General features: G+C 41.3%; 1 protein-coding gene and 1 long non-coding RNA gene across 31 annotated transcripts in view; one reads left to right on the plus strand and one right to left on the minus strand.

The window, feature by feature from the left end:
- DST (dystonin) overlaps nt 1-21,474 on the minus strand; it is a 293,719-nt gene that overhangs the window by 261,146 nt on the left and 11,099 nt on the right. For 8 of the 30 annotated variants that reach the window (XM_048936442.1, XM_048936449.1, XM_048936436.1 and 5 more), the window contains exons 3-4: nt 16,059-16,247; nt 108-315 (exon numbers count right to left, since the gene is read on the minus strand). In XM_048936442.1, the coding sequence (XP_048792399.1) occupies nt 108-315; nt 16,059-16,247 (397 nt within the window). Of the gene's footprint in view, nt 1-107; nt 316-466; nt 2,663-16,058; nt 16,248-21,474 lie in introns of those variants that run through there. The other 22 variants (XM_048936422.1, XM_048936417.1, XM_048936420.1 and 19 more) reach the window with 11 other exon arrangements.
- LOC125689405 (uncharacterized) lies at nt 182-21,198 on the plus strand. The gene is made up of 4 exons (XR_007375242.1): nt 182-294; nt 5,780-5,913; nt 16,145-16,346; nt 20,484-21,198. It is a non-coding gene; the product is annotated as an uncharacterized LOC125689405 (long non-coding RNA).

Genomic DNA, 21,474 nt, shown 5'->3' on the forward strand with positions numbered 1-21,474 from the left:
TAAACGCGCGCACCTGCCCGCAGCCCGGCCCTCCCGCCCAGCCCGGCCGCAGCGCTTAGTCACCGCGCTCGGGAGGGCATCGCGCGTTGGTCCCATCCGCCCCTTACCGGCGATGCGCAGCACGGCCCGCTCGGCCGGGTCCAGCACGGAGCCGCCGTGGATCTTCCGCTTGGAGCGTTCGTGCTTGGGCAGGTTCCAGGGCAGCGTGTCCCCCGGTGCCGGCGACCCCGTGCCCGACTTCTGGCTGAGGTCTTCCTCCTCGGAGAGATCGGCGGAGGACGACATGGAGCAGCGGTAGGACGCGGTGCCGGAGCTCTGCACGGGGAGACACAGACACACGGGGCCGTGGGTGCGCGGGAGGACGCGCGGGGGTCCCCGAGCCGGACGCGTGCCGTGGGAAAGCGTCCCCGAGGCGTGGGGTGGGGGGACGCAAAAACCGGGCCCGGGGGAGAGGAACGCCGCTCACCATCGCCGCGAAGGCAACGTCGGGCGATCCTCCGAACCCGGAGGCGGCCTTCGGGGGGCTCGCTCGGAGGGATGGATGCCCGCGGCTCCGAGCCCTCCGCCCGCTGCTCCCACAATGAAGCCGGCGGTGACAACAAACCCTCCCGCTGCCAACCGCCGGCGTTTGGCTCCCCCGCCCGGGCGAGGGGCAGAGCTGCCGGCGCCGGTCCGAGAACGCGGCAGGAAAACGCCCGCCCGCCCCCGCAGGGCCGCCCGCACCGCAGGGCCCCGACCCCGGCCGGGGGGTCCTTCGGGTCGGCCACGGTGAGCACCGCCCGCACCGCGCTGAAGGCGGCAATTTTCCCCGGGAGAAATTTGGAGATGTTTGGAGATGTAAATAAGCGCGGTTGCAGTGCGGGGAGAGGCTGCTGCCGTCCTCGCTGTCCTTTCCGAAGGGTGTGGAAGGAAGCGGAGATATTGGAATGATGAGGTTTGCACAGCAGAGCTGAGGATGAGGATGCAGCGCACCCTCACAGGTCGCCAGGGCAGGAGGGAGGGCTGCTGGGGCCTCTCCTCTGTGCCTTCTCTCTGCCGGGATGTGATGCCTGCAGGGGATGGGCGACAGCGACATCTTCAATTTGGAATTAGAGATGGGCACTACCATGTTCTCCTTTTGAAAACGCAGCCAGATGTGGGCCTGGGTTCTGTATCTGGTTTTTAGGGCTATGCCAGCCTCGGCTGAGAGAAGCACACACTTTTGGGCACTTGGCAGCCCTCATCCAGGCCATGCAGGCTTCAGGCTGTTGGATAACAAAAGTGCCTATGTTTTAGGCCTGCTCAGGAGCTCTCATAGCTAGGATGTGCCTTGAAATCCATATGGCTCTGCTTACAGAAGAAATTTATGCTGTGAATGAGTTCTGATAAAACTCCTTGCTGCTGTCTGAACAGTTCTCTTATCGGCACTCATGGGATGGGCAAATGAGCCACTATTATTACATCAGGGGTATTTACCCTTTAAAAAACAAATAGTTCAGAGAAACAGTGTGATGCACAATGTGCTACACACAGAACTGCCAATAACATAAATGATCTGCTTAGCTCCCTTATTTAAAGAAGGAATCCCCCATGTAAATAAGGCGATCTCTTATTCCTGGACACTTTGCTGACCTTGTTCACTGCACTGCCAAGCCTCTTTTCTCCCTCTGGCACTGGACAGCCAAGTCCAGAGGGCAGGGAAGAAAGAAATGGATGCTTACAAACAACTGACTGAATTCTTGATCGCTATATAGCAAATAAACAGCATGAGGCAGCACGGGAGAATAGGGTTCCTGTGGCCTGTCCACAACTCCACATTGTGCAACAACAGTGTTCTCTGCAATCCCAGCATCCTGCTTTGGACCTGTGCCTTCCATTGGTGCTCAGTGCTCCATGAGGACACGAATTTTGCCTTTCAGCATCTTCACCTTCTTCCTTCCTAGTTTGTAACAGGAAGACTGGAAGCAATACTTTGTTGATATTTATATAGCAATGGGAATATACAAAGTAGAATGGCAGTTGTTATTGAAGCTTTGACGAAAGAGATCTCAACCCTACGTTTACCTCTCAAAGTGCAATATAATTTTTAACCAGAAAGTTTCCCATTCCTCAAAGGAGCCCTTGGTAGCCATTCTCACTGATTAAATAACTCGTTTCATAGCTGCTCTTACACTTAGAAACCAAAAGCACTGTCTGGTGACGATTCCCTGCATAACACTGAACGGGCCATGCCCTCTGTGGAGAGATCCATTCTAAGAACAAGGATGCCGTCCCTCTGACCACAGCACTGGGAGGTGAGCTCTGTGATGAGGTCCAGCTCCCACACTTTTGAGAAATTACATGGAACGGGCAGAAGTACAACAGCCTTTGGCATCTGTGCGTATTCCCATTAGCCATGCTCTTTTAAGTTGTCTTCCTTCATGCACGCACTAACAAAGCTTGTGATCTAGACCTACTTTGGTTTAAAATAAAAAATATGGAAAGCACCTCTATTGTTACACTGCTGTAAGCAAGTGGAAATTATACATACTGTACACAGTCCACTCAAACCTGGATCAGGCCCCTCCTTCCCTGCCTGCCCTGAGACACAGCGAGGGTCAGGGCTGATCCTCAGAGCAGGAAGATCCCAGCCCTGATGCTGCCGCAGCTTACTCCGTGCCTCACTCCCATCGTGCATTCCTCCTGCTCCCTAGGCTGAGGACTCATCCATCGCCTCTGTGGTCGGACAGCCGGGGAGAGCTGTTGGATTTGCACAGTATGTATGCCTAGAGCAGCTCGTGCACCGAAGCCTATTGGTCGCACATAAACAAACCTGGGTTCAGTTCTGCCTGCATTAAAGCGTTAGTGCTGACGCACGGCTTCCCCGGCAGCGCCGCAGGGGGGTGCAAAGCGCCCGCAGCCCGCATCGCTCCCGGCGGCTGCGGCGGCCCAGAGAGCAGCGCGCATTGCTGCCGGTACCACGCCGAGCCCTGCCGTCAGTGACACAGCAGTTGTCTGAGTCAGGCTCGCTGCTGCGCTGTAACTGCTAGCTGGTTTCCAGTAAGGGGGGGTGGGATTTCAAAGAAGCAACAGCATGCTTCTTGTAAGCGGGGTTTGGCGAAGGACCAAGTCATGATTCTCTCTCGAGGGGAGAAAAGAGGACTGTTTGTGGTAAGGAGGGCCCTACAGATAGGTGGAATAATAGGTGGAAAAAAGCGTAAGCTGACACGCAGCACCACGCCTCCATCACATCAGGCACACCCAAACAGGATCTGATCCCGCCTGAAAACTGCTGGGTTTTGCACTGTCATTCCTCAAGGGGAAAGATGAGCAGAGATTCACTTCGAACATCATGGAATCATAGAACTGCTCAGGTTGGAAATACCTTAAAGATCATCGAGTCCAACCACAGCCTTACCATACCACCCTAACTCTAACAACCCTCTGCTAAATCATGTCCCTCAGCACCACATCCAAATGGTTTTTAAACACATCCAGAAATGGCGACTCAACCACCTCCCTAGGGAGCCTATTCCAGTGCTTAACAACCCTTTCTGTAAAGAAGTTTTTCCTGATATCCAGCCTAAACTTACTCTGGCACAACTTGAGGCCATTTCCCCTCATCCTGTCACCAGGAAGAGATCAGCCCTGCTCTCGCTGTAAGCACCTCTCAGGTGTTAGAAGAAAGCAATAAGGTCTCCCCTCAGCCTCCTTTTTCCCAGACCAAACAGCCCCTGTTCCTTCAGTCTCTCCTCGTAGGGCATATTCTCCAAGCCCTTCACAAGCCTTGTTGCCCTTCTTTGGACCTGCTCCAGCAGGACTCCATGTCCCTTCTGTGCCCACGTGCCCAAAACCAAACACAGTACTTGAGGTGAGGCCTCACCAGTGCTGAGTACAGGGCCAGGATGACTTCCCTAGTGCTGCTCACCACACCATTCCTGATACAAGCCAGAATGCCATTGGCCTTCTTGGCCACCTGGGCGCACTGCTGGCTCATATTCAGCCAAACATCAGCAGGCTCTGAACTGCCTGCCATGCAATCCAGGCAGCAGGAACAGCTGGGAGACTGAGACCGAACAATCATCACATTGTAAAGTTCCCCATCTTTATGGCACTCGGGTTTGTGCTGTGCAACTGAATCATAATACAGAAGAATCTTCTCTTTGAGAAGAAATTCCATTGCAGTGGGTCCTTTAACTTTGCTTTTTGGAAGCTTTTGGGAAGTAGAGAAAGAACATTGCCTCATGCTTCTGACTGAGATTAAACCCTCAGTTTAGACACAAGTTCTTCATGTTTCATTCATACTAATGTATTTCAGAGCTTATGGAATACATTTTCTTTTCTTTTGTGGTGTTCGTTGTGGACAATGAATAAACATGAGCAGATATAAAACACTGAATCGTGGTTTACTGAATGTGTTTCAACAAAATCCCTTATAATTTAGAATAATGTAGAGTACCATTTAGAGTACCATTTGAATGTAACGTGATGTTTTCATCCCAGATTGAATGATACCAAAGTAGATAAAATTTTATAGTAAAATAACAATACATTTAAGACAAAATCTAGGGGCAACTGAATGTTCCCATTAGTAAGTCTTTACCCCTTTAACCTGATTAGATGGTAATGCAACACAGAATACAAAACACCCAATGTATGTAACCAGGCTGTGCGAGTCCCTGGGTCTGCGTGTTGTCAGAAAGCATCAAAATTCAAAAGACACAGAAATAAAAGTGCAAATAAGGGCAATGCAAAAGCAACTCTGCTAAGCTTGGGGGGGGGGGGGGGGGGGGAAGAAAAAAAACAAAGAGTAAAAGAAAGGAAGGAAGAAGGAGGAAGAAGTAAGGAAGGAAGGAAAGAAAATCCACCAATGGAGACTCAGCTCTATTAAATGAGTATTTCTTCCTCTGGTTCTGTGCCAGTCATTTAAGAGCACATTCATACTTGAAAGTGCCTTCATTAACAGGATGCGTAAATGTAAGAGTAGAATTTCTGGCTTTTTGTATAATGTTACAGAGCAGAAAGCCAGCAGGTAAATACTCTAAATATGAAGCTCCTAAGCATCAAGAGTCTGTTTCTACATTAAACACCTTAGTGAACAGTTCTCATGAAGACTGTTTATTACTTTGTAAGGACAGTTTACATTGTCCATCTGTCTTTTTAATGGCAAGAGAGAAATAAGCATTCATTGTTTATTCCTGGATGAGACATGAAACTATGCAGCATGTGTACCACTTCTCATGTCAGGCACCTACTGGTCTGACACGATCCCATCTTCTGTAACTTAAAAGAAAATCAATTAGTGAATATTACACCACAGAAAGTTTTTGTTTCATTTACTTCGGGTGCTGGTGATCTCTTTCAGGAGCAACAAGTTGAGAGATGGTCCACATTTATAATTCCCTGTTAACTGTCAGATGACAGTTTTCACAGGTCTCAGCCATTTTTACCAATGGCAATGGGATAAGGGAAAAACAAGGCAGAAAACTTCCCTGCAGTTCAAAGTATATTGGTGTGTGAGGAACACCTGCTTGTAGGTTTTATTTTTCTTTCTTTTTCAAAGGAATAGGTTGGAAAGCAAGGCATGCTTCATTTTGTGTAAGACCTGGACATAAGCAGGGCCAAATATATTCAGGCTAAAGTAGCCACATTGTGCCAAAGCTACCGGTTCTCCCAATGCACTGCTTAGTGAAACTGTACTAATTAAGTGTGATTATCTCTGAACGTAACTTGCAAATGAATAAAATTAGATCAGCATGACAGCCCTGATATGTTTCATATTTAATCCATTCCTCTATTTCTCATCCATTTCTCTTTTCAGTTTTCCAATATGAATTGCAAGACTTAACCCTGAAGGAATGTACCTACATTTGTAGAAGCAAAGTTACTGAAGATTTCTTAGAAGCGAAAATAAGAATTTCAGCTCTGAGCATCTGGGAAACTACAGCACGCAGAGTAAGTATTTTAGTTTAGCTTTATGCTAAACCAATCAACAAGTGTTATTTCCATGATCTTTAAAAATCAGTGTTTCAAAGATACTAATATGAGAAGTACCTAAAATATCACAATTTCATAGCCTCAAAATTCCCAGTCTCATATGAATTATTTTTTGTAGAAGAAATGCATGTACCTCAGATGACTGCTTTATACAGCTGTTGCAAAAACCCTCCATTAACTAAAAATATTTTTAATTAATTTTTAGTTATAGTCATCTTGCATTTATTTAGATCCCCCTCACGTGCCAGACACAAAAGAGAATAATGCGACAGGTAGATTTAAGGTTTGAGGAGGGCACAGATGGTTTTATCTCCTTATTGAGAGCAGAAGGCAATCATGCAGCAGAGGAAGAATGTGGAATCAGAAATAATCTAGCTTCAGACACTTTTTACTGCCTTCTAAACTTCTCATTGTAGTTTTTATATATGTTTTAATAAAAAACAAATTTCTCAACCAGAAATTCTGTATCAGAGTGTACAAGAAAAGCAAGCTGAAGTATAAAATGGCTTTAGAATCTCTGATAAGCACAGATTACTTTCCAGAAAAAAAAAAAAATTAAAAAAAGGATTTAGAAGAAATTTAGAAGAAATGAAAATCTTAAATTGTGGTATTGATATCATAGTGTTAGTAACAACTGTTAGCATTTTTGGCTGCTCCTTTTCCCTCCTTTCACAATTACACACTCATTTGCTCTTTTCCAGCTGTTTCAATCCAGTGTTTTAAAACAAAGTTTCATAGCTTGACCAATTGACATTTAACCATTTAAAAAATGTAAGTTCTTACAATTACATAACACTAGTAATACTAGTGTTAGTTAGATAGTAATTAAGTTACCAAATTGTTTTCAGTTATAAAATCCATTTTTGGTTCCCTTATGTTTGGTTGGAAGTATTACCTGCACAAGCTTGAGTTTTCCTGAAAATGTTGAGACAAAGGCTGACTCAGAAGCCTGAGAGCAAAATGGATGACAATATCCAGTAGCTCTCTGTCAACACTAAGAATTAAAAAAATAAAATTGAGAGGATTCTAGGCTTTGAAACAGCTATTTTAAATCAAGCTGTATACAGGGCTTTTGTCATCTTTGTTAAAAGTTTGTCAACATTTGCCAGTGATAAGTCTTTGAGATATAAATATCATGTGCTATCCCTGGCACCGCAGAGTATAAAGTAGATCTCTTGAAAGCGTGGTTTTGATCTCACTGCTCTGACTACAGAGCTGCTGCAGAACCTACTGTTCTCTTGATTAGAAGTAATTTTCCTCTACTGGCACCTGAAATTTACACTTGGTCTTTAGTTTTTGAGATAACAGAATTCATTTGCTTAAATACTCCTTTTGCTTCCCTGATGCAAAGCCTGCATCATATTTCCTCTCAGCACTTTTTGGTTTTGCTGATCTGGTCAACTTCTCTTAATCTCTTATCTGCTCATCCCTGTCATCTAGTAGCCTTTCTCTGCAAAGTTAAATAGTTTGATTTATTCCTAGGCCTTAGGTGTCTACCAGTGTGATTTCACTGGATTTTTTTCCAACAAGGCCACATTTGAAATTATAGCTAAAACCTTTGTAGGTTGGCACTCACAAACCAAAGACTGTCAGAACTACAGCAGCCACGCCACTGCTCCACCACCACAGACTGACCACGCAAACCCCATCCTCACAGCTCTTACCTCCCATCTGAGGACACCTATCATCCTCGCTGAGAAGCTGAACAGGATACTTCCAGCATGGAGATATGTAGACAAAGCTGATCTCTCTGCCTAATAGTCACTTGCCACAGTTGCAGACTGTTTGCAATGTGGGCAGGAAGCATGGAAAGCAAAGGCAGGCAGGCAGCAGACCTGATGGGCAGGAGACAACTGTTTTTTATATGCTCCTGGTGATTTGCTCGGCCGTGCTTAGCTAGGAAGAGGAAAAAGCCATATGATCTGAATGCAGAGAGGACAAACACCGGAACCAGCATGCTGAAGGAAAGGGCAGGAGAAATACAGCTGGACTGACAGCCTGAGGGACAAACACAGAGACTGGCTGAGCCCGGAAATACAGTCTGGGGGCTGGAGCTGAAGAGAAAAAGCATTTAAGGGCTCAACAGCCTGCATAAAGACTAGAGGATAAACAGAGCCGCAGGACAACAGCTGGGACAAGTGACTGTGCTGGAAAGAGTGGACCAGGGGAGAATCAAGGATCTGATGAGCTGTTGTGAAACTGGTAGTGCCTCAGCAAAAGGCTCCGAATGGGGTTACGTGATGAACAAGGCAGACAGGAACTGAGGAGACAGTCTCCAAGAAGAGAGACAAACAGGAGCCAAGGAAGGTAAAAAGGGGGCCTCAGGGAGACACAGAAATTGAAGAGCTGGTTAGACAAGTACCTCTGAGCACCAAGGTAACTGAGCCTGGGGCTGGATTCACAGGGACTGAGACACAGGAATGACACAAGGACTAACAGTGAGAGCAGGAGGGCTGGGGTCAGCAGAGGAGCAAGTGGTGGGAAGCACGGCTGAGCAAGGCAGGAGAAAGGAGCCAGTGGCAGGATGGAGGAAGGCCAGGAGCAGGCTGGAAGGAATGGGCCAAAAGTAGTAAAGCTTAGGGAGAATGTGCACAAAAAAGCACATTCCCCTGGAGAGCCTGTAGGAAACTGTAGGGAACTCCACCAACAGCAAATATCTGAAAGTTCCTCTAGAAAATTAACTCTTTCCCTGTATTATTGATTCTCATGGAAGAATACAAATACTGTCAATCTCCGAGTTTCAATAGCAGAAATTTCTCTGGCATAGTTCAAGTGACAAAACCTGCTCATGAGCCACACAACAGGGCTTTCTTTTTAAGTAAATTACTTTCAACAGTAAAATCTTTTAACACCAGGTTCCTGCTAAAGTGCTGTTCTTAAGGTTGCAAAATCAAGCAGTAAGATGCTACTAAATCCCTCAGTCCCCTTAATTCAGCCTTTTTATTTCCACATCATGATGCAGTCATAACAATCTGGCCATACGCTATTGCATCCACAATCTCTAGCCCCTGTTTAGTGCAAGTGATGGGTGACATTCACTCCATGAATAGCTGCTCAGTATTTGGTTTTGCCATACACTTTTCAGTGGGCAGCCCCAGAACTTTTCTTTATGCTACTGAAATAATGATGTGAAGAAAAAATTATTTTGCAGACTGTTTTGTGGCACTCTTCACTACAGTGAATCTAACTGCGCAGTATCTGACTGCTTCACACTTAATGATGATCTTTTGAATTATACAGGGGACAAACTGAAACCAATAGATCAATTTTGGTACCTGAGGTCAAACTAGGGACAGGGATCTCATTTTTAAGAGTTACTAGAATCATGCATTAGTAATACTCAGAGCCTGGACACGTGGAGTTCCATGCTAAGTGGCAGGTTGAGAACTTTAATAAACCTAACTACATGCTGTTAAGTCAGGCAATTGGAAAATGGAGGATAAAGTGTTTTAAGCCAGTTGATCGGCAAGTTCACAGTGACCTTGTGCCCATCATTCTTCAAGGCAGCACTCACTGCTTTTTATAGAAATAAAAGATCCTTTCTTCTCTTGCAATCTCCTGTTTTATTCATTTACACACTCTACAACTTCTGCAGCAAGACTCCCACACATAAGAGTCATCTCAAGAGCACTTCCATCCTACAGTGGATGTACAGAGTACATCCTGGAATAAAGAGTGTGCCAGCATACATTTACAGTCTATATGGCAATGTAGATGCATAGTCAACTGAAGTAAAGCTGCACATGTAACATTAATTCCAGCATTTCCTAACATTTGAATACCTGCCTTTGTCAGTCTGTTCTTTTAACATAATACCCAGGTGCAGTGTTCTATATAAATACTAATGGATAATGGAGTCCCTTGCTATATAAAGATGTACTGTTTACGTGCTACAGTAGGATGTTATACAATACAACTCTGAAGACTGACTCCTGAGGAAGAGGAAACATCTGCATTTAGAGTATAATTACTAGGCATCTGAGAGACAATTACTGGTCATTTTAAGCTGTGCAAACAACACCACTGCAACAGAATCATAGCTGATTAATGATGTTTTAACCTGCCTTCTGCTACTGTACAGAAAATCACTAGAAAAACAATAATAATTTTAAATCTCAAATCAAGTTCTTAGCACTTTATTGTTGTATTTTAACCAAAAAATATTTTTAAATTTGTAAAGACATCACCTCTACGACCTACAAGTAAGAAACCCTCAAGAAATCTCTTCAAAGTCCTAAACTACCTAGGAGCTGGGCAAAAGGAACAGAAGAAATGGGCAACTTCTAGCATGCAACAGATGAGCTGCAGGGTGAAGCTAAAAGGAAGTCAGGAGCAAGCAACAAGGGAGGAGGTCACAGAAACTAACAGAAAAGTGGGAAAGAGTCTTTGTGCAAAACTGCTTCAAAAGGGTTTATGAGGGGATTTATCTGCTTTAAGAAAAACAGTGAAACATAGAAGTCCAAGAAACAGGTACAAACAGTCCCTTGGTAGGCATGTGTGTGTTTGGAAAGGGAGAGAGACCTTTAAAGTCAACCTAATGTCCACTGAAGGCTCTCATTTATTTTGAAGGCGACAAATGCAACTTACACACTTAGAACAGGCGCCTAGAGATATCTTTCAAGATGCTAAGATGCTTCAAACTTGTTAAAATTTTTATAAATTAATCCCTTAATAAACCCTCTCCAGTTCTTCTTAAAATCAATATCAGTATTCTTTAGATACTGAAGCAAAAACTACACACAGTTTCCCTTTTTTTATGTTCATTCACATGTTCTTTGCATTCATGCGTTCCCTGCATGTCTTCACTGGCTGTATTCATCCTGAGAGTGAACGTGTGCTTCATGTGCTCAAAGATTTGTCACACGTTCTGAGAGCATTAATAGAATGTTAAAAAAATGCTGAAGATGAAAGAAGAGTTGGTTGTGCTTTGCCATATCTGCTTCTAAATGTGATTCACAAGAGACGCAACCCAACCCAAGGAGATGTCTCCAAAAGAAAGCTATGAATGTAACCTGTAGATGAAATAGCTAATAGTTGGAATTAACCAAATCTTGTGCAATGTGATGAGTAATTTTTGTATGTCATCTGAATTGGGTCACTCAAAATATCAAGTAAAGTACATCTTGATATTGGAAAAACAGTAAATAGCATCAGATTAAGAAAAAAATTGAAATTATGTAATGAGACTTTAAAAAAAACAGTTAAAAAGGCCTTCAAAACAATTTTTCCACAGGAAATACTTCATGTGAAGTAACACAAGTGTCAACTAATACCTAGACCTCTGTTACTGATCTGGTATCAAACATTTTTAAAATACTATATTTTTCTTCTGGAATTGTAATAGTTTCTTTTTTTCCCCCCCTCATAAATAAAGGTTTAAATACATAAAAGCAAAAACCAGGATAGCTGAATAATACTGGATGGTGTGGCTCATGGTCTTAAATGCATTATAAACTGATTAACTTTGCTTTCCAGTCTGCGTCATTGGACTCTTTACAGTGTAAGCTTCACCTCAGTCACAGGAGTCTCAGTGGAGCCAAACAAGGCTGCTTACATCAGTAGACTTTTAACACATGCACCTGAAAGTGAAGGAACAAGGCTTACTTACAGCCTCTGTAGTCTCACCTGCTGCTTGAAGAGATGCTGCCATGACAAATGCAAGTGTAAATTTTGATAGGCATCATCTCAAATAAGCTGGGTGCTTGAATGAGTCAGGTGATTTAGAAGCACTTCAAATGGTTTAACAATGAAGATATCAAAAAGTGCTGCTTTGAGAGCATCTCCTTTCAGCTATGCATTTAAACACACAGGATAGAACTGTCAGAATTGTATGCCTAACTGACTCCACAGCACAGAAGCTAGGCACATCTGCACTAACTCAAGGTTATCACCTGGTTCCAGGCCATCACAGACAAACAAACTTAATAATTTACGGAGTGGTATAATCTTGCTTTAGATTAGACCACAATGAAAAACACAGATAATATTTGCAAAACACTTGTAATAAAAGTCTTCCATTTGCACAGTTTAAAACTCACCCTGGAGAAATCTCTCTTGACAGCAGCAAACTCATAAAAGGCTCCTTTTTGCAAAAAAATTCCCTTTTGCAGAAAATTGAACTACTATTCAGAATGAGCCATCTGATTCTTGAAAGGAGATACACAGGGCTCCTTTGACTTGTGTGAAGTCATGCTAATTTAAAGAACACAGTCCTGCTTCTCAGAGGTTCTCCATTGTGTTCAAAAATTCAAAGCACACTTTGGTAATAGGTATCCATGCTCTTGGTGTGAAGAGGGCCTTGAACTGTGACTATACAGAACAGCTCAAATAACACAACTACCAATGAGAAGACCTACAGGGCACAATATTGAACACTGTCATAAAAGAGGTAAACTGCACAATATTATGCTGATGTTTCACTGCAAGAGGATGAATAAAATCAAGTCTTAAAGAATATTAACTATTTCTTGTAAAGATCAGCATTAAGACAAAGTATAGGAAAGTATTAAAATCAGAAGAAACTGATGTTCTATTTCTGCAAACATCTGCTCATAGAGATTTTCAGAGAGAAAACTATTCAGGAATGTTATTCCCAAACATACACCTAATTTAGTTTTGACATGATACTCGAAAGATCTCAGTTTACTATGAAGTGAGTGAGAAATAAGCCAAGCAAATGGAGATAATTTTGGGTATGTCCAGGAAAATGAAAAAAACATTTACATGCAATAATGTCAACTAAATGCAAGATGAGCCAAAGCAGCAGGAAGCTTAGCATTTAAACTTCAAATAAAAATTTTAAAGAAATACGTGAAAAGTGTTTATTATGTTATTATAAGTGTTATTGTATCTTAATTGAGTGGCAACACAGGCTAACATACAATAGGGCTGGTTAAACAAAAATTTTCTGGAGCAAAGAAGTTTTCCACAAGGCTGTTTCATAATTGCTTTGGAAATACCTCTTATCAGAATACAGGAACAACAACAAAACACAGAATTAGTCAAAAAGCAACGAAAATAATCATATAGAGAAATCTTTTATGAGCAGAAATGATATCTTCTAGTTAGCAGACATCATTTTTTCAAGCAATGACTAAGCAGGATATGGCCAGAACTGCCTATGAATACTTCCATGGTGAAAACATCAAGGCAATAGATGATTTATTTTTAGTGCCTCAAGTGAGCAGAACTAAGAATAACAGGAAAAAATAATGGAAAATGATGGAGAATTATGCAGACTAACAAGCATTTCTGGCACTAAGTCATGTAAAACCGTATGAAGCCAAGGGCCAAAAGTATCATATTTGAGACATCAAGACTGAGCAGAGCAAAGCTGCACCAAAGTGAAGGGTGGATGACTTTGCGGTTCTGAGGAGCTTTGCAACACTGCAATGATTTGTCATGGCATGAACCTTACGCATGCTGTCACCATGACATCAATAATACATTGAGAATAACTTAGAATGTCCATAAGGAATGAAATTGGTGACTCATGTTTTCTGGATTGCAGTGCAATAACAATAATGATACTTTTTTTTTAATAATGTGAGTTCATCAAGGCTTTATAACAAAAGACTATCAAAAGAACTATACAAAATTGCATAGGAGATATACAGCAAAAGTAATTTCAAGGTACCAACACAATGGTGACAGCTTTGAGAGAAGTTTACACTAAGCCTAGGATTTATTACTGTTTCAATGGTAAGACTTGTCAAACACGAGCAGATCTGTGAAATGCAGTGAAACTGAAGTTGCACAGTAACTGTGCCGGTTTCCTGTTCTTGCATTATTTATTTTCGCTGATCCTAAAGTCTCTGACATGCTCCTAACTTAAGGGAAAAATAGAACTCTATTAGCTTCACTAAAGCATTCTTCAAAGCCTATTTAGTTGCTCATAGAATTTCCACAGTTTTAGTTCTTTAATTAAGCACCACCTTTTTTAGTCTCCATGATGATAATCAGCAACAGTTGGTAATACCCTCGGCAACTACAGATGAACCTACTTTCAGCATAGGTCTACCAGGGAAGAAAATGAGACTACATATTGAGTAATGTGTTCAGTTTTGGACCCCTTACCACAAGGAAGATATTAAGGCCCTGCCAAAGAAGGGCAATGAAGCTGTGAAGGATATGGAGTACAGGTCTTACGGGGAACAGCTAAGGGAACGGAGACTTAGTGGAGACTACCATGCTCTATTTTTGCCTGAATTGGAGGCTATGGAAAGATAGGGGGTTGGTCTTCTTTCCTAGATGAGTAGCAATAGGACAAGAGGTAATAGCCTCAAATTGCACCAGGGGAGGTTCAGGTTGGACATTAGGAAAAACGTTCTTGGAAAGAGTAGTGAAGTACTGGAACATTCTGCCTAAAGAGGTAGTAGAGTCACCATCTGTAACAGCAGCAGTACCAGCACAATGAGAAAGTGTTAACCAGAAAAGGAGGATGCTCACCCATCTCCAAAGATCTAGGCTCACAGAAAGACTCTACAAAAGAGAGATCACCAGGAAGAGAAGTGACCTCACTGGTATTCAGCCCTTAAATGGGGTCTGAGCCTGGCTCCACCCCTTGGATTGCACAGGTGAATTACCTTCACCTGCCCTTCCAGGGCTGAGGGGTCTTTTCCCCCAGGTGCTCAATCAGTGGTTCAGGCTGTGACGGAACCATATGCCATCCCTGAAGGTGTTCAAGGAAAGTGTAGATGTAGCACTGAGGGATGTGGTTTAGTGGGCATTGTGATAGGTTGATGGGCAGACAAGATGATCTTAGTGGTTTTTTCCAGCCTTTATGATTCTATGAAAATTAAGAACAAACAAATAAGAAAGGGAATAAAAAAAAAATAGATTCTGGAATGGAAAATAATAGAGGAGGTCAGAGAGGGGAAAGAGGGAGAATAAAGTGGGCAAAGGATAAGAAGCAAGTACAAAACAGACAAGACCAGGTTTAAAGATAGAGACCTTACAAGAATAACGGAGTCAGATGAAGTAACCTGAAGAGCAAGGTAGGATGGGAGCAAAAGGAACAGGGTAGGGAGGAAAAAGTTTTAAAAAGATAAGATACATCAATCAGATCAAACTAAGCAATAGGAACAGCAGCAGAGTAAAACAACAGAGAAGTAGAAACAGGAGAGAACAGAGGAAACTGGGAAGCAGTGAACTGAAAGCAGAGAAACTAAGTATGCTGGCTAATAGGTAAAACTTGTGGCTGGTGCTGGCAAATTCGGCTTTCCTTTCTTGCTCTCAGGCAGTACACTTCCACCAAAGAATGCTCTTTTTCAAATTAACTACAGAGCTTTCTGGTAATTCTTGGTAATGCATTAACAGAAATCCTAGGATGTTCAGTTTGGATGGAGGAACCTCGAGACAATCTTTAATTGGGTGTGCTGAATGGTTACCTTTTTAATAATGCTGTCTTACTGGAAGTAGTTCAAGCCTCTTAACACAGGTGCAGATAGGTTAGTCAACAAACACATCAAAAAGGTGAATTCTTATTAAAAAGAGAAATGCATGATGTCTGCAGGACATACAATTATTTTTACACACATTCACATTTGGAATTGTCACATTTCCTCCCTAAAAGTAGGATATCAAAATTAAAAGAACTACGTATTGATCAAGCTGAAGAGCAAAGAGCAATAAGATTCTATGCAAAATTTAGCAGAAGTATTATAGATACTGTATAAAGCAGAAGAGACCTCAAAAATTGTATGCAGTAATGAGGTTTAATATAAATTTGGTTCAGTACATAGATTCTCTGATAAATTTAGTGAGGAATTGCAATAATATCTGATCTCAGTTTCAATTATATGCTATAAAAATCTGTTAAATAATATCAGTATAAAACTATCAAATAAAATATGTGATGATTAACTATTTGCTGAATATTAAATCAAAATTCCAAAAACCCCTCTTCAGAACTGTATTTTTTGAAATTATGAACCAGCATTAGGTGAACTCTTACACTGCTGCATGTGGAGTCACTGAATGTGAGAACTGAAAAGATCTTTAAAATTGAGGGACAGAATACAGGTGGCCCAAAATTCAGAATCATATTACATGCCCCTTAGTGTACTTTCAGTGGCACTTATCTCTATGGGTAGAACACTTACTGGTTTTCGAGTTGGTGTAACTTGAACGGAATGATAAAATTCTGGTTGCACTCGGCTGCTTTTCTTGATTTTCCTTTTTCTTACAGAGGTTTCCTGCTCGCTTAGATGGTGAGCTTCTACTAAAGGCTGTGTTTCCTCAAGGCGAGGTGCTACACGTCTTCTGGCATGACGAGGACTTGATCTAAAGCCCTGCCACAGAAAAAACAACCATCGTGTTTAACATCTCCTACAGTAGAGCCACGTAACAACAGAGAAATCACACAAGATCTTAACAAGGACAATATTGAGGTACAAGCATGCTCATTTTAAATTAATATAACGTCCATATACACTGCATATAACAATAAAAGGATGTTGCCATGTGCTGTGAATGTCACATTTGTTTCATATATTTCATATTATGTATGTTATTGATTGAGCTAGCAGTGATAACTCCTGTTGCTTTTCTTTATGAGCCCACATTAATTCTAAGTAAATAACTATAATTTAAAATTTATAATTAAATGTTCCAAGTTTTCTCATGGCCTTGTGAGAAATTGTTTTAGGGAGTGTGAGCAGAAAATACACTTTTTTTTTTCCTGAATGGAAGTGAAGAAAAAATTGGAAGCTATCAACACAATGACCTTGTGTAACTGTTCTTGTTAAGAGTTCTGATGCTGCTAGATCTAGGAGACCTTACCATTTGGAATAGAAGAGTTATGAAAGATAGCTGTCTTTTGCTTATTAGCTGGGAAATACATGCATATTTGGCCAAAATAGTAAGTTTAGGAAAAGCTTCACAAATGCTTCACAGAGGTTTGCTGTGAAAATTTCTGAACATCAATCAGACTGTCTTACAGCCTTACAACAATTTCATTTATTTAATGGAATAGATATAATAGTAGCCCTATATTGCTACTCACAGAAGTTTATACAGAGCATTCTCGTATTTTCCTGGGCTCCCTCAACACCAATCATCATGAATGTGCAGGAGCCTGCCACCTGACCAGGCTGAAAATCAGTTTCATTTCCTTGGTCCCACCAAGGGACCAAGAACAAATGGGCCAGATCTATGTCCTTAGTGACAGTCTGAAGCTTATGGACTTCATTCCCTTTCAAAACAAGGAGTAGATACAACAAATTTCTGATTTTCTACCTTATTTTTCCTTTCAGTGAAATGTTTCTATCAATGTCCTTATTCAACAAATCCAGCACTCAGAAATAACCTGTTCATATAGAGAGTAGAGCTTCTACAGATTAGGATTTTAGTTAAAACTGCAGCAATCCATGCTGTGAGCCTCAGTGTCCTGAGCTCCTGTCAGTTGAAAACTAGTGGAAACAATAAATTTCCTTATAAACTTGCTGTTCTTTCTTGCCCTCTACTTTTTGCTTTTAAATTACAAATCCAGCACAGAATAGTTATGCTAAAATGTTATGTTTGTGGACAGAGGTAATCAAAAGTCAACTGGGTGGCTTTTTGTGCAAATTGGATTGATTCCTCTAATGTGCATGCCACTGCAAGGGAAGAGTCCTGCAGTCTATTCTGGGCACTATGCATGGACAGTTATTTTAACTCTTTAAGGAAATGCTCCTGATGCCAAAACACACAAACATAACACACAAAATATTTACATACACATGCTGGTAATTACAACAGACACATCTTGCATGCAACATGATGTGAAAAGGCTGAATTGCCAAAATCAGCACTTGGATAAACCTAACTTCTCATAGCAACCTTCAATTGCTGGACAGGAATGGACCCCAGCCCTACTTAGACCATGGAGGAGGTTGAGTTTGTACATGTGCTGCATCAGGACTGTGAAGTATATATGACAAAGATGCAGCCCAAATTTCCTGAATCCTTATTTATGATCTGTCCTACACTACTGAAGCAAAAAAGTTGTTCAGGCTACATGCAGGAGCTGACTTTGATTCCCTGTATCTTTAATAGACAAGCATATTTCTGCACATCAACCAAGACACGCAGCAGGGAAGAAGCTACTGCAGCCAATACACCTACATTGATTTAGGAAGGCCTCTAAACATTCCAATACATAAATCTATGAGACGTTCCATCATGCTATTGCAATGGGAGAAGCTTTTGCCCCATTTTCTCTGCACACTGCAGTTAACATATTTGCAATGTATCATCCATCATGATACTAAGGCCAGTCAGGATAACAGGACAAAAATACAACACAAGGAGCCCACCATTACAGAGCTTGTTTATTTGCAAAAAATAGTAGTGTGCACTGGGGATTATTCCACAATAAAAGAAAATACTCTTTAAGAGACCAAAATACTCAGCAAAACTGTTTTGATTTTCTAAATGTAAAACAGATTATGATTCATTCACAGATAATGGCCACTGGGGCTGTGTCAGGGGAGGGTCAGGCTATGTACATCACACTTCAGTTGCTCCCTTACCACACTCCCATCCTGCTAGCAAGATAAAACTCTTTGGGAAAGTATGTTTATGTAACAGAAGATTTTGGTGGAAGCTAAGCAGCTCTAAAAGTGCTTACAGATGCATGCCAAATACGGTTTTAAGTATGTGGGTCTCCCACTGAATGACTTCTCAAAATACTTCAAGATATACTAATTGAGTATTATGCTTCAATACTAAAAAGTCACTCGTGATTTCCAGAAAGGTCTGTTTATGCACAGCACATCTCCTTTGTATTTGGTATATATTTTTTTCTCTTTTGCTAGCAAGAAAATGAAATCTTTATCTCTTTAAGAGCTCATCTGCTACTGCTGCTGAAGCTTATTCTTCACTTGAAGTCATAATCTGTCTGCATTGGCGTGAGTGGTTACTCTAGAGAGGATTATAATGCGATGAAGGCAGAGGATCATGATTTCAGGTGGAAAATTGATTCCTTACCAAAAGATAATATTACAAGGGCAGAGTCCTTAGACTAAAACCTGAAATGCTTACTCATTGCTGCAACAAGACTTTGCAGAGGTGCAAAGAAATGCAGAAAACATTTAAGAGTGATGCAGTGTATGGGAGCTGCTGTTCCTCACTCAGTGCAAAAACTAGATCTGCCAGAGATTCCTTCAACAGTGAAATTAATAGAGGCACCATGTGCCACTTGTGTTATTATTCTTCAGTTGAACCCAATGTTGAAAACTTGCAGTACTAACATGGCAATCAAATTAAAAAAAAAAAAAAATTGAAAATGACCAAATTATTTGTTTATTTGGTAAAGAAAGCACTATTTTAGATGGCAAGCCAGAGATGGAGAGCAGACGAGTATTACAATGTATTCATGGACACAGTGCACAGTCTGAGACCAAGCCACTGAGGAAGCATTAGAGATTTTAAGATGATGCAAGGCAACATGAGGTTGCTCTAACACTGTTAAGCAATTTGTACTTTCCAGAGTCATGTGAATGCTGTGTCACTGGACAATGACAAACCTCTTCTTCTTTGCGTTGGGAGATAGCTGTTCCTTCCTGGACCCTGCTGCTTCATTCATTTTTTTATCTCCATAATAAATTATGACACAAGGCAAACCAAACAAGTAATACTTCAAATACATGTTTTTAGAAAATCTCTTTTCTTCTAGCACTATTGTACAAAGAGCACAAGTTTACATCATAAAGTATTCTTCCTTAAAGAAAAACCAGAACCAGCTTTTATGTATCACAGAGAAACTCAAGAAACAAAAAAGACCAGAGTTTATCTTCTCTCCAAAATCATTCATGCTTGTCCTTCCAGTTAGCTCCCTAAAGGAAAGATTTCTGCCTTTGGAGGAAGGCTGGGAAGATCTAGATTTTAGCTGAGCTTTGTGAATTAATCCTTTTATGCCTTCTCTAAAGGTTGTGGGCTTTTTTTCTGGAATGAAGTGTGGTAACATTGAATAGACCTGTTGTGTCCATCATTTCATCTAATGAGGAATGTTCCAAATTGGCACCATGTGCCAGTGAGCACAGCTGAATGTTGTATAAAACAAATTCCGTGGTGAGATGCTCCATTAAAAAAGAATCTTCCTCTCCAGCCAAATTTTATGATCACACCTCTAATTCAGTGCCTGATTTGTGTGTACAGAAACACAGTGTGGGATGCCTATGACCAAAGCTCAGCAGATCTATATCTCTATAGCTACCTGAAGGGAGTCTGTAGTGAGCTGGGGGTCAGCCTCTTCTCTCATGTAACTGGTTATAGGACTGGATGGAATGGCCTCAAGTTGTGCCAGGGGAGATTCAGGTTGGATGTTAGGAAATACTACTGTTCTGAAAGAGGGGTCAGGTGCTGGAATGAGCTGCCCAGGGAGGTGGTGGAGTCACCAACCTGGAGGTGTTCAACAAGCATTTAGATTTTGTGTAGAGGGACATGGTTTAGTGAGAACTATTGGTGATAGGTGGACAGTTGGACTGAATGATCTTGGAGGTCTGTTCCAAAACTGGTGATGCTGTGATTGATTCTATGATCTCCAGAGTCTCCCTTTGGAACAAGTGAAGTCAGTGGGTCAGACGAACCTGGAGTGACTGCTTCTCTCCACTGGCCATAAATGAAGCCCAGGATGACTGCTTCACTCACAGCTGTGCTCCAAGTGTCCAAGGTTAAACAGTATGAATCTGACCCATGATGAACATGAGGAATTTGGTCTGCCTTGGATCCTCCCATCTACGTTGTATCAACAGGCTTCCTTTTATTTTCCTCTTCCTACAAGATAACTGCAGTCTTTTTCCATCAGTTTTGTGTGAGAGTTTTACATGTCCTTATTCATTAACATAACTCTTTCTGGATCCACATAATTTAGCACAGTATTCTTATTAATTTCTATTACTGATATATATATAATAGTTTTGTGTGATTTTCAATTCCATTTAAATATTTCCCATCCCATCTTCTTTTTTGATCAAGTTATACATCTGATAGAGGTCATCGATGAACTGTAATTCAAAAGATTCTTTCTGGAGACCATGACCTTAAAAATTAACAAAGTCCACATATGATTTTTCTCTGTAATATGACCAGCTCTTGAATATCATTATGTATTCATTTATCCCATTTTTCAGAATTTGATGTGGTCTGGTATGTGATAACACTCTGCAGGCTTTATGTCATGGCCTATTTCCCTTCCTACTTCATTCATTAATATTAAAAACAAGATTTTGAACCTTCTTAAATAACGTCCCTAATTTTTGCTTTTAATTAGGACATTTTGGATAACATATGAAATTTTTTTTCTTTTACTTCATTTTCCTACTTTTATTTTTAATTGTTCATCTGATGTTTTAATAGAGCCATATGAACACAGCAGTGCTATCCCATGAGTGCATTATTCCTTTTGTGACACAAATCTTTGCTCCATTCTCTAGTTATGCTGTTTATTAATTCACCTGGTTCTTTTTTTCCCTCTATTCTAACTTTTTACAATCCCTACTGCCTTCATTGTGCATTACCTACTATCATATTAATTCT

The sequence above is a fragment of the Lagopus muta genome, chromosome 2, assembly GCF_023343835.1.
Source record: "Lagopus muta isolate bLagMut1 chromosome 2, bLagMut1 primary, whole genome shotgun sequence".
Taxonomy (NCBI): Eukaryota; Metazoa; Chordata; class Aves; order Galliformes; family Phasianidae; genus Lagopus; species Lagopus muta.